The sequence below is a fragment of the Carassius carassius genome, chromosome 21 (assembly GCF_963082965.1).
Source record: "Carassius carassius chromosome 21, fCarCar2.1, whole genome shotgun sequence".
NCBI classification, from domain to species: Eukaryota; Metazoa; Chordata; class Actinopteri; order Cypriniformes; family Cyprinidae; genus Carassius; species Carassius carassius.
In genome coordinates this window covers 12217345-12231257 of record NC_081775.1, presented here as the reverse complement: position 1 = coordinate 12231257, position 13913 = coordinate 12217345, and the positions used below count along the sequence as shown (strand labels likewise).

Here is a 13913-nt window from a genome sequence, read left to right as displayed (position 1 = left end):
AGACTTTTCTGCTCTGTCACATCTGGTTGCATAAACAGTGAAGCTGTAACAGCTTTCGAGACAGTCCCATTGAGGTTTTGGGAACTATGCATGTCATGGTCATGGTGTTGGTGTGACAAGCATACAGACCCACATTACTGCAGAAGAGTCCTCGTCTGCCACCCCATGGCTAAACAAAACAAAAACATAACAGTTCGTCCACGATCATCACCTTCATGTATCACTAAAAAAGACATTTTGGCTTAGTTTGTATGATGTTATTGACATTCCAACAAGGAAATATTCTGCATGTAATGCAGGTACATTTAGTTCTGAGGATGTTTTTCCTCTAAGAGCAGTGTGATAGATTGGCTGGGTCAAACTGAATCTGTTAAACATGAGGGAAGGTGATTGCTACTGAGTTGGCAGAGATGGACATCAAACTCATTACTCTGTTCTTTGCAAAGACTCGTTGCCATTTGCATCTCTGCTGTCACATTAGTCATAAGGATGAAGAACATTACTTTCTAGGAAATCTGCTTATGGCTAGAACAAATCAAATGATTGATGTAGAAATACATAATATTGACAATGGAAAGAAGCAATAGCTAAACAGGGAAACTGGAATACTATTTGCCTTCCTTAGACCTAAAGTATGCTACATATAGGGCACACCGTAAACACTACATCTGTTTTTGATTGCTCTAATGTACATCTACAATCTTCCTTTACATAGAGCGTAGTACTAAATACTAATGCTCACTAGTACGTTTTACAACAATACATAGGCTAATGCATCATACATAACGCACATTGTACTGCCCATCATATCGATCACAGTTAATTGTATTAAAATGAAGCAAATGCAAAAATACCAACCATGCAAACTGAGAGAGAGAGAGAGAGAGAGAGAGAGAGAGAGAGAGAGAGAGAGAGATTTGTCATGTTGGACGATTTTGCCATCTAGTGGACATGGACAAAAATACATTATTGTATTTTTTATCTTTTTATTGTGAAAGTGAAAAAAAAGTGAAAGTGAAGTGACATTCAGCCAAGTATGGTGACCCATACTCAGAATTTGTGCTCTGCATTTAACCCATCCGAAGTGCACACACACAGAGCAGTGAACACACACACACATTGTGAACACACACCCGGAGCAGTGGGCAGCCATTTATGCTGCGGCGCCCGGGGAGCAGTTGGGGGTTCAGTGCCTTGCTCAAGGGCACCTAAGTCGTGGTATTGAAGGTGGAGAGAGAACTTTACATGCACTCCCCCCACCCACAATTCCTGCCGGCCCGGGACTCGAACCCACAACCTTTCGATTGGGAGTCCGACTCTCTAACCATTAGGCCACGACTTCCCCTTATTTATTTATTTATTTATTTATTTATTTATTTATTTTTTTTACATCAATTCAGCTAGGTTAATATTGGTTGTGGAAGACTATTTCAAATACTAGTGAACTTTCACAATCTATCGAAGTACCTAAAGACTGCCTTTTTTTAATCTTTAGTAAAAATTACTTGCATTAATCTGCAATACTTAGTTTAATCCAAAAGAACAACATACAATTACAATCTTGATCGTTTCATGGTTTTCTTGTCACATGCCAGAAAAGTGGTTTGAAACATTTGCATGGATCTTTAAATATTCCAGCTTGCTTGGAAAAAATACATTTTAAAAGGTATTTTGATTTTCAAAATCATACTTCCGTTCACAAAAATCCAAATTATTAACATTAACACATATATACAAGCACACAAAGACAGGCCTTAACTGACACATCTTCTGCCAGTTTTATTCACATTTACCAAAATAACACAAAGGATCTATAAACGTGCACAATGATTCACTTTTGAGTCTCTGAGAGATATTGTGCACATCAAAGTTCCTGTCTCTTCTTCAATATGATATTCTGCACAAGCACTGGCTTCCTTTCGGATGTCATCTACGGGCTCCTCCTGCTTCCAGAAACCCACCACCTGGCCCTCAGGACTCACTAGAATCTTGCAGAAGTTCCATTTCAGGAATGGAAATGGAACTTTTCCATTCTATCTATCTATCTATCTATCTATCTATCTATATATACAAGGGCGTAGATTTGGTTTGAACATTGGGGGGGTTGAACGTTGTATGCTGCCCGTTATTTTTTTCAATTTTTTTTTTTTTTTATGTGTATTGTTATTGGACAATTTATTTCTTCCTATCTATCTATCTATCTGGCAACATGCTTTAACTGATTACAAATTCAACATATACAAATATGAAAGAGACAACATTTAGACATTTATTCTAAGATTTTTACATTCCACCTTAATGCATTTTAATTTTTTTTCTAAAGGAAAACACATCTTTGAAACATTAAAGGCATTAATGTGTAGCCTACATTTACAAAGCTGCTGTTTTTCTATACTGTTTCCTATTTTATTTTATTGATTGAATGGCATCTTCTTTACCTGATCACCTGCTCCTCCTCTCCCTCTGCTGACTTTTCAACCCTGCAGCTATATTTACCTCGAATCTGTTATAAAAACATGTTAAGAGATTATACACCTCATAACGTTATGAAATTTGTGTATAATCATCATTCATAAAATTCTAACATAGTAGAGATTATCAAAAGAAAGAAATTAAGTATTGAAACCGCCAGTAGGCGGCAGTGTTTCACTGTTTTAATGAGTTAGCCACTTAAATCGTTAATTCATCCAATTCGTTCAAAAGTTAGATTAATTTAGTAAGAAAACAAACACCGATGTGAATACTTTTGTCGTTGATAATTACAGACACTATTGAAAAATATACTAGCAAAACAGACAGCTGCTTTGGTAACTTGTTATAGGTAGGCTACTGATAGTTATAGCTAAATAACATTGCAATGGATTAGCTAGCTAAAATATATGTGGTGTGTACTAACTATTACACAATATTCTCATACCTCATTCTCAGTACATGCTTTATTTTTTTTATATTTTTTTTGCATCCCTCTCTGACCAGCAGTTAAATATAGTCCGCTGTGCAGCGCTTCTCTTCATTTTTGGCGTTAACATGAACCGTGTGCTCTCCCATTCAAACACCACTCGCTTGTTTTGGTGAAAGTGCGACTCATTGGTTGGGCCTTACCAATCGGTTCAATGGAGGGGGAGTATTTTTTGTCTGAATTTATTATGACATACTCACATTTGATTAGGAACAAAATTATTTTTACAAAATAAATGAATTCTATTTTTTCATATTATATTTTTCATTTGATCCTCTGTGATTTTCATGTTGAAATATTGGGGGGGGGGGGGGGGGGGGTTTGTAACTGATGGATTTGAATATTGGGGGGGTTACCTCCCCCCCCATAAACTACGCCCCTGTATATATATATATATATATATATATATATATATATATATATACATAATTGGGACAAAAGCCCTAGACCCACCTTAACCCTGCCTGATACTTTATTTTCAACTTTTTGATTATTTCCTTAATTTTTATTACAAATAAAAGCTTTTCTGATGTGATTTGAAATTTGAAAAGGGAGAAAAAAAGTTGGCCATAAGGGACACATCTGTACAATAATGTATTTTCAAAAGGCTACTAAATTCAAAAATTGATCGTTACAAAAGTATAATACAAATACATTTAAATAGTTCAGTAGAAAAGTAGCAATAAACTTTATACATACAGAACAAGACAAAATAATTAGGAATATTACATATATTTCTGACAAAAATGTAAACTTTAATAGCTACATTTTAATTTAATTTCGACGACCAAGTATTTTAAAGTATCCTTTTTCACATGGTAAGCATCACAAAGATGCTAACGTTACATACCTGTTGTAAAGGTATAGGATGAGTTTGTTCTTCTGTCTAGAAGCGCCATTGGTTTGGTTGTGGACATCTCATAGAGTAAAGCTAATACTGAGATCTTGTATGAAGTCACCCAATCCTTTATATTGGCATGAACAACCCCATTTGTCATCATGCACACTGGCCATAGCCTCTCTGGACTTATATTCTTCAAGGACAAGCAAAAGGAAGTATATCGGTGCATTAAAATCTATTAATTTAATAACGACAATAACTACGCTGTTATAGCATAAGCTAGAATAAATGGTCAAATATAACGTTAAACGGCGTTTTAGATGCAATAATGGAAATTTGAAACCACTCTTACATGTGGAAATCTATAATAATAACCACTATGTTTGAAGCGTTAGATTAGTAATAATAGTGAACACAATCATATGTATCATTGGCTAAAAACCTGACGGACGTTTCTTTTAAAATACCCTCCAGGTCTGTTTAGGTCAGTTCTGTTACGTTTCAGGGCGCGGTGTAGAGCACAGACGAATCGATTATGTTTTGGCGCTGTTCAGCTTCACGAAGTGAAGTTCTTGTGAACCGTTCATTGCAATGAGTCGCTGCGCTGAAATCGCGGATCGTTGCGAGTCGGATAACTTATGTGCGAAAAATACAGTTCGCGGTTGAATGAATCTCGAGACCGATTTAGTCCGAATCGTTTAAGTCAGTGTTTTTTTTTGTTGGGGGGTGGGGGTATACGTTTTTTGGCGAGGTTCATCTGGTAAAATATGCATTCCAGGTGCTACATATCACGTTATTGGGGTCGCTTCCACCCGCGAACATGAAAAACAGCCCGCGGCAAAGGTTTTTTGGCAACACTGCTGTTACGGTTTAGTACGCGATGCAGAGTGCAGATACATCGATTCCCGTTGGCGCCTACAGAAACAAGCTCTGACAACAACGCTTTTATTTATTTTTCAACATATAGCTTATTATAATTTGACATACTTAAGTTATAACTCAGATAATTATATAAATATTCCTGAGACAAAATACGCTAATCTTGTTTAAAAGTTGAATCAGGGGTGTGTAAAATAATGAAGAAAGTTATTTTCATTTGACATACGATAGAGGTCGCCAATGGTCAGAATATTTCTGTTGCATGACACGGTGTTACTGTTTTTATACAGTCTATGGGTGTCAAAGACAGTCATCTGAAAGTAAGATTTTCACATGGTCTATGTGCAGGTGAGAGAGAAGAGCAGTGATGCTGGCTGGATTCACAATTAACCTGAAGGGGACATGATGATATTAATATATCTTGGGAATTTATTGATCTGTTCACAAGCACTAAAACTGGTTCAAAAACAACTTCATCTTACAGTTTGGCAACACATTTATATTACTAAACAACAATGTTGATTCTGATCAACACAAAATCTTTCATTTTGACTTAAGTTGATCAAAAAGTACTGATCAATTTTTGATTGTCATGTTTTAGAGCAGCAACAGTGACCTGTGACTCAAGTGACACCATTAATTATACAGTATCGGTTTATCCAGTAAAATAATAAACATTACTTAGGTGGTATACAAATAAATACATGTTTAACAATAATTATATTTTATCACAACAAACTAATTTCACCTAGGATCAAACAATCATGCTAAAATTATAAAACCACACAAATACAAAACAATTCCATTCCATGAAGTGTAATAAATAAAGCATAAAGAACTCTGAAGACTCTCATACCGCTGCACTATTGGAGGTAAGAGATGATTGGTTGTTTGGTTTTGCGTCACAGGGTTTCCATCGCTCTGATTGGCTGAAAACGCTTCATTACAGTCGCATAGCGATCCTGGTGCGGCTGTAGACCGCGACTGAAAATGAAGAGTTAGCCGTTCATAAGCAATGGCCAGGCTGTCTGTACATACAGCTGGGTGACTCCCCGCGGTGTCCTGGAGTTGCTATGAAGGTACAGTCATTTCTCATCATACTCGTTTAGTTTTTAACTTGTTTCTTTATTGGCTGTGCGTATCATGCTAGCATTAATAATATGCTGCCTTTGCTATCAGCTCGAGAAGTAACAACTGGTTTCCAGTTTAGCATTTCATGCATGTTTGCGTTGTGTGATTTTGTGCATTGATGACGTCTTAAATATATGTGTATCAATCATCATCTAACAGTTAATATAATTTATGTGTTGAATATCAGTATTCAAGTGTTAAATGCAATGATCATTAATGTGGCTGTTTGTTTTTAACTCTTCTGCTCTCATGTTTTCATTTGTTGGGAGGTGAGACCCAGCAACAGGACCGATCCTTCACTGTGCCACACAATGACAATTGGGAGTTGATTATCATGTTGGTTCCCTATGAAAATAAAAACACCATGGTTACTCTGTTGAGTGTCACTAAGAGCTCTGGCTGCAGTCAGAAGTCATTTAAAGCACACTAATCTCTTATTATGGCTTAGCCCTATTCCCATCCATCTCTAATGGGATTGATCTCAGTCAATGGGAACTATTTCAGGGCAGGACATTCTGAATGTTGAATAATAAGGCACAGCAGCTCAGACTTACAGTTGTTATTTTGCACATACACTCACATTTGCAATTTTTACACGTTGGAGTTTTAATTAGAGGTGCAACAATATATTGCATAATACAAAAATGCAATAATATGTATTGTGGATAGCAACAATATGTATCATGTATCGTTGACATAAATTAGGTTTAAACCGATTTAATTTAGGTCTTTATTCTTATGTAAATAAAGATCAATGTACATATAAAGTGTGCATCAAACATGATAAACCTAGAAGCTCACACATTTGAGTTCCCTTGTTTATTAAAGTTTTATATGGATAATTTATGCGAAATTATTTTGAGTAAAGATTCTGAGGGCACATGAATTGAAAAAAATGTGAACGTATAATTTAGAATATTAAACACTGAAATCATCTATAAAGAATGCATTAATAAATGACAAAAAAATCAACCTTTTTAATGTATGTAGTCAGGGACAGAGTGTTAACATATCTAACGTAATTCTGAATTTTTAGCAATGCAGAATTATGGATATTTCTATTCTGATTAAGAAACAGTACCGTTTGTTTCCTGGTTAAGTAATCATTTCTGAAAAAAGAATCATTTGAAATGTCATAAAAGTATTGTATCGCGAGGTCAGTATTGTGTATTGAATCATGACTTGTATGTATTGTTCTACTCCTACTCTTAATACAAGCTCAGAGGTTTGAAAAAGACTTTTGAACATCGCTGTCTTTGTATGTTTTTAAAGTCTTGTTTTCTGTGCAGGCGGGGGCCTCGTCCATGTGGGCATCATGCTGTGGTCTGCTGAATGAGGTGATGGGTACCGGAGCCGTGAGAGGGCAGCAGCCAGGATTTGGGGCAGGTGCGGGCCCGTTTCGTTTCGCTCCCACTGCAGGATACTCCACATACCCGCCCACCAACTCCACCAGCACCAGTCTGGTGTGTCAGGCCTGTGGACAAGCCTTCTCTGTCTTTAGGAGGAGGGTAGGTCGACCTGCACACCTGCCACTGCCATTCAATCTCATTGTTTTGCATATTGAACCTTAAAACTTTTCTTATTTAAAGGACGCCATGAAACAGTTTGACAAACACAATTTTCTTTGTCATGTTGAAATATGTCCTACTGAATCAGGAAGTTGGGCCCATGTTGACAGGCTTGTACTTGTTTTAAACAAAATTGGAGTCATAGCCTGAGTAAAAAGGTTATTGGGTGGTATTCATTCTGTTCAGTATATCATTTGATCTGACAAACATTTTGATACTATCCTGCATGCAAGATGAGTCCTCAATATTTTTGGCCTATTTTCCAAAGAAGAGAAAGAATACATTTTTAAAATCTACTAAAATGTTTTTGGACAATTTTAGGTATATGGTAACACATATTAGATGACCTCGAATGTAACTTGAATGAATGAATGAATGAATGATGCATTTACATAGCATTTTATTGTGTATTGTTGTACACCCAAAGCACTTTACACTCATGTGGGGGTTCTCTCCTCAACCACCAACTTGCATGGACTAAAATGCACAAATCTTTTTATTTTTGCAAATAAATGAAAATGTATTCTAGATAAAATAAGTAGGACTTTAGTACATCTTTGAAATATGGTTTAAATGTACTTCTGACAATTTCAAGCATTTATGGTAAACTAAAACTGGATGCAGTGTCAATTGTCTGTCATGTATTTAAATGTATTTGTAATTACACATTTGTAATAATGAAGTTGCATTTTACTAAATTTTTTATATTAACTTTAAATGTAATAATGAGTAACACACTACAGTTAAAATGACAATTACTGTACACTTATAACCCTGCATTTTGTCGGTTTGATTCAGCACAGACTCTCTCTTTTTCTCCACTGTAGCACATCTGTTGTGACTGTAAGAAGAGTTTTTGTTCGCTGTGCTCGGTACTTCAGGAAAACCTGCGCAGATGCACGACCTGTCATCTGCTGAAGGGCACTTCCTTCCAGCGTCCACAGCTCATGCGTCTGCGTGTTAAAGACTTGCGGCAGTACCTCACACTACGCAACATTGACACTGATACCTGCAGGTACTTTTGTACAGATGTTAGAAAGTGAGCATTATTAATAATAAGGTATATTATGACAATACTGTTAGTGTTTTTGAGATGTTGGAATGCTTTCTTAGGGAGAAGGAGGACCTTGTGGATTTGGTACTTTGCCACCAAGGGACAGAAAGTGAGGATGATCCAGACACACCGTCTCTGCAGACACACCCCCTGTATAGCCAACCACCTTCAACTGAAGAGCCCACATCCCCTCTCTCAGCACACACTTCAACTCACGGAGAACCAATCAGTAGGAGCAACAGCTCGGAGTCCACCAATCAGGTGTGTCCTGTATTCATTTGGAATAGGTAGTGATTTGTCTCATTTAAAAAACTTACAGTAAAAGGAGTACTTATACAGCAAAAGGTATGTAGTAATACTAACTTGTGTATAACTGCACCTGTTTCTAAATATTTGTTGAATTAAGCGCTGTCAGAGTTTCCAGTGTTGGCTGCTCCATTAAATTAAATGTTTAATAAACATTATAGCTTGACTGCAGGTTTAAAAATAGTGAAATGTTATAATTAAGGAAATTAAAATATAAGGCAAAATGAAATATATCTAACTTGGTGATAATTGCAAAAAGATCAGAAAAAAATCAGAGAGAAACATTGGACCTTATAAATGTAAATTTTAAATTAAATTTAAATTTTTAATTTATGCATTTAGCAGACATAGTGCATTCAGGCTATCAATTTTTTACATATCATGTGTTCCCGGGGAATTTAACCCCCAACCTTGCGCTTAATAGCGCAGTGCTCTACCAATTTAGCTACAGGAACACTATTATACTATTATATATAACACTGTTATAAGAAAAAAAATATTTACTGAAGACGCATGCCATGTTTTTAAATTTGATAGAATCACGCTAAAAAATGTCCTCTTACATTGTGAATCTAATATTAGATTTTCTTCAACAGTTCTCCTCACAAAAGGAAATTTAATTTCAAACAGATCTGATAACAGAAACACAGTCACAGTGTGAGCATGGCAGGTAGACACCATAATCAGATATCAGATATTCTGTATGGTGATTATTGATAAATATTGTTTTTCACATATCACCCTGCTCTAGTTTGGAACAACGCATTTACATACATTCCAAAATACATGTTTTTATATATATATGCACTTGACTCAAGCTTCTTATGTGTGTTAAATGAACTGCGAGTAATAAGCTTGTTTTTCCTTAAATTACTTAATTTGTATTACATTTTATTCATTTAATAACTAAAACATTACACAGTTGAATGAAAAGTGTGAAATAATGTTCTTTTTCACTAAGATGATAACTGTACAGCACTTAATTAAACATGCAATATGACAAAACCATGTGACCATAATAGCATAGTGTTGTTTGAAACATAATACTTGCTCTATGTTCCTAACTTCCTACTAAGTAGGAAGCATATACTCAGATACAAGAGCAGTATAATGCAGTATATGTCAAACATGGTCTGTTCTTCAGCTGATCCAGAGAGCAGAAGTGTAAAATCAGTTAGTTCTCTAAAGGCGTGTGGCAGAACTGGTTTGACTTTGGAAGTGCACTTCAACCCATTTATACCTCTATTAACAAAAACAAGAACTGAAATGAAGCCAAACTTGAAAGATACAGGTGCATCTTGTTATGTTTCTAACCCGAGGGAAATCCATATACTATCTAATGCACATTCCTTATACTAATTAGCAGCTATAAACCATTTGCTCTTATCTCTGAGATCCGGATATGAGACAAAAAGACTTGGAATTTTCCCTGGCACCTTACATTAAGTTCATTTATCTTTTAATTACTGAAAATTAAGCAAACTGTTTTTGGCGAACAAAGGGGATTTACTATTAAAATTAAAACATGGAAGAAATGTTGTGTGATTATTCCTTAAAAAATGTTTGTTTCATTTTAGTTGTAGTAACGTTAGTAAGCTATGTACGTTCTACTGAAAAATAGACTTCAAAACAAACCAGACCTTTATTTTGACAGGTTGCCGTGAATACCTTTACAATTCTGTGCATGTGATATGATGCTTTTGCTCAATTCAAACCGTCAAATGCTCATGAAGTGACTCTCAGAGGAGTTCTGGAGATTTTCTTCATGTGTTTTCGTGCTCATTTAGTGAGACGGCAGATGTTGAAATCACCGCAAGCGTCATTCCACGTTAAACTTGTGAATTCCATTTTTATGGATGGATTCCGCTATTCCGTCCGCGTTTTCCGCTTCACGGAAATCATAGGGCCCTATAATCATACCAGCACAATGTATACTTTCACACTTTAACTATTTCAGTCTGTGTGCATTGAATTTGTTTAATACACGAGTTTCACAATTTGAGTTTTCCATTTGAACTTTTCCATGACATTCTAATTTATTGAGATGCACCTGTACTTCTTACTTATTTACTTGTGGCAGGAATCCTTGCTAAAGCTATAAGGGGCTTAGCATTGATGGCTAATTATACTTTTTTCTGTGTAAACATTTCTTGCTGATAGGATATTGAGGACACCACTTCAGTCTCACTCCTTAACACTGACCAGACAGAACACATGCCTGAGGTGAGTTAAGTTACTTAGTGAAAAAAAGGAATAACATGGTCATTTCCGGTAATTATTGAATATAATAATTTCTTAAATTGCATTGACAATATGACTATAATGTGGTTTTATCATCAGGTTAGTCCTCAGACACAGCGGCGAGCTAGAGCTTCTCTGTCAGACCTGTCATCTCTAGATGACGTGGAGCAGCTGAGCGTACGGCAGCTAAAGGAGATCCTGGCAAGGAACTTTGTGAGCTTCTCCGGCTGCTGTGAGAAGTGGGAGCTGGTGGAGCGCGTCAGGAGGCTTTACCGGGAGAACGAGGACAATCGCAAATCTAGTGAGTTCTAAACACAGAGCTGCACTAACACTGCTCCATATTTACAGCAGCACAAAGTCTAAGATTCACTTTTTGACATAACTGCCAACTGTACGTAAATTGAAAAAATAATTAATAAATAATTGAAAAATATTGTTGAAAACATTTTTCCTAAAATGTATTTTTTCTTTTTTGTCTGTCAGTGGAAAATGTGAGCAACCCCATCACTGCAGGTAGGAAATTACCTCACAGTCTGACTTAAAGTTCATACAAAGACTAAAAATTGCCTTTTTAGGTCTAGGAGTTGATTTCATTAATGATCAGCTTAGGTTTTGACAGTAAATTAAATGGATTATTTAATTATTGAACTCATAGCCGAGTCTAATAGCTGTGCTTTGCTCCTCCTGGTTAAGTGGTAGCTTATCCCCCTTCAATCTGCAATGGTGGAATCGGAGGTAAGGCTTGCGATTGGTGGAAAAGTTTCCTGGTCACACTCACCAGTGCACTGAAGTTTGTGATGTCATTGCACCTCAAACCCCTTCCCTGCATGGCCACTGCCGGATAGCATGTACTCTCAAAGAATTAAGGAAAGAAAAAGTAGTGTCATTGTTTATACTGCAATAAATGATTAATAATGCATCTTACTGGTAGGGTTAAGGGTCATAAAAAACTATTTTCTGTGATGTTTTACCCCCATTATCCCATTCCATCTGTGCCCTTCATTAAGTATGATTATGTTGTATAACTAGGGTTCAAATAAACTGCATAATGCAAGAGTTGGGATTAGGGCTGCACGATGTATCGTTTAAGCATCGATATCGCGATGTACGAATCCACGATAGTCTCATCGCAGGAAGTGCGATGTAGGCTATCGTAGTTGTTCCGTTATTCATTAACTGTACGGGCAAGCTGCTCCCCGGCCCTTGACGAATGTGATTCGTGGATTAATTGCACAGCTTAACCATCATAGAGTGAAAGTTTATCATTACCCCGGCTGCACGCTCACCGTCTTCAAACAACACGAGCTCTGTCTTGCTCTCTCTCCCTCACGCATATTAATCAATTGACACGATGGTGTCGATGTTCAAATCATTTAAAATGACAATGTAAGTGTGCTCACCCCATTTTTGTTTGTAAGAAAAAAATTTGATTAGATTTCATATCACAATATATATCGCAGAAAAATAAAATACCGCAATGTCATTTTTTCCCAATATCGTGCAGCCCTAGTTGGGATGTACTGATGCACCAAAATGATTATTATTATTATTATTATTATTTTATTACTGAAACAGTGATACTGATAAAAAGATAAATCAAAGCAAATCGTATGTGTAAAAAACAAAGTTTACATTGGGGTTTACTCAAGATCCTGTCCTTACCTGTAGCATTGAAACCTCTCTCTCTCTCTCACTGCAGATGGTTGCAAACCCCAGTTATCAAATGACGACAACCTGTGTCGCATCTGTATGGATGCGATAATAGACTGCGTGCTGCTGGAGTGTGGTCACATGGTCACCTGTACGAAATGCGGGAAGCGCATGAGCGAATGCCCTATCTGCAGACAATATGTTATCAGGGCTGTGCATGTTTTCAAGTCTTAATGCTGCTGGCAGAACATCCCGCTCCACCTGCAGACCATTTTGCATTAGAGACTCGTGAGGAAGTGCACAGCGAGTGCCCCGTCTTTACATTGGATCAGTGTGGAAGATAACATTTTTATTTTGTTTTCAGGAAGCCTTCAGACAGTGGTCTGCAATGGCTTTGTCAATAAGTGCTTAAATAAAAACATTCCGCAAGCTCTTCAAAGAGGCTCTGTAATAATATGCAATTGTTCAGCACAAACACCTCACAGCCTTGACTTGATGTCCTACAGCTTTGAAGACATTCTGCTCACCTGTCGCATGCGAGCACTGTGAGAAACTCAAAAAGAATGAGAATAACTCATGTGTGTTCATCATCACGCACCATAACTCAGGATGGAAGGATCTGAATGTTCCTGTTCTTCCATTTTTGTTGCAACATCTGTGAATGGGCTTCTGTTTCCCCTTTGAATTGTGTAGAAATTTTGAACAAAGTTTTGGAGTTTCTATAAGTTACATTGTACTTGCTTATAACATGACACTGGTAACAATCAGTCAATGATTTCATAAGTGGCATAATGAACATGTTTTGTGGTCATTCTTCTCTGGATTCAGCAGTCCTGATTTTTATTTTTTTCATCATATGACTTCCTTTCTTTGTCAAATGTCTTAAGAACATTTGCTAGTTTCACAGTCACCACTGTTCTTTCGGGTCATGCGACTTTTGAGTATGTGACTGGAAAACCAGCCTAGAAACCTGTTGTTAAATCAGTGTAAGTGGTGATAAATGAGAAGGGGTAGAACTGTTTTGTATGCAAAGTAGGACCATAAATGGGTACATTGTAATTGTGAGTCAATATAATTTGTAAATGTGTACTTTATGTAACAATAACTTAATCAAAATGCACAGTGTAAAATAAGAGGAATGATTTAGGTGCCAAAAGATGCAGATCTCTGTCTTCAGTGCACTACTGATGCTTTTCCGTAATTGTTAGTACTTGAATTGATGTTTAATTTGGGGAAACCTTAAAGATAATGAAATGAAAATAAGGACAACACTTGAGAGTTGCC

The 13913-nt window shown here is 36.6% G+C and overlaps 1 protein-coding gene across 2 annotated transcripts; it reads left to right on the top strand.

Annotated features, from left to right (window-relative positions):
- Positions 1-5621: 5621 nt before the first annotated feature.
- Positions 5622-13450, top strand: LOC132097550 (E3 ubiquitin-protein ligase RNF34-like). 2 transcript variants are annotated; one of them, XM_059503336.1, is made up of 9 exons: positions 5622-5758; positions 7100-7318; positions 8206-8393; positions 8492-8693; positions 10899-10961; positions 11079-11280; positions 11463-11492; positions 11673-11714; positions 12679-13450. In XM_059503336.1, the coding sequence occupies exons 1-9, from the start codon at positions 5753-5755 to the stop codon at positions 12861-12863; spliced, it is 1137 nt and encodes a 378-aa protein (XP_059359319.1). In that variant the 5' UTR covers positions 5622-5752; the 3' UTR covers positions 12864-13450. The 2 variants fall into 2 exon arrangements, with proteins under 2 accessions (XP_059359319.1, XP_059359320.1); XM_059503337.1 differs by lacking the exon at positions 11673-11714.
- The last annotated feature ends 463 nt before the right edge of the window (positions 13451-13913 follow it).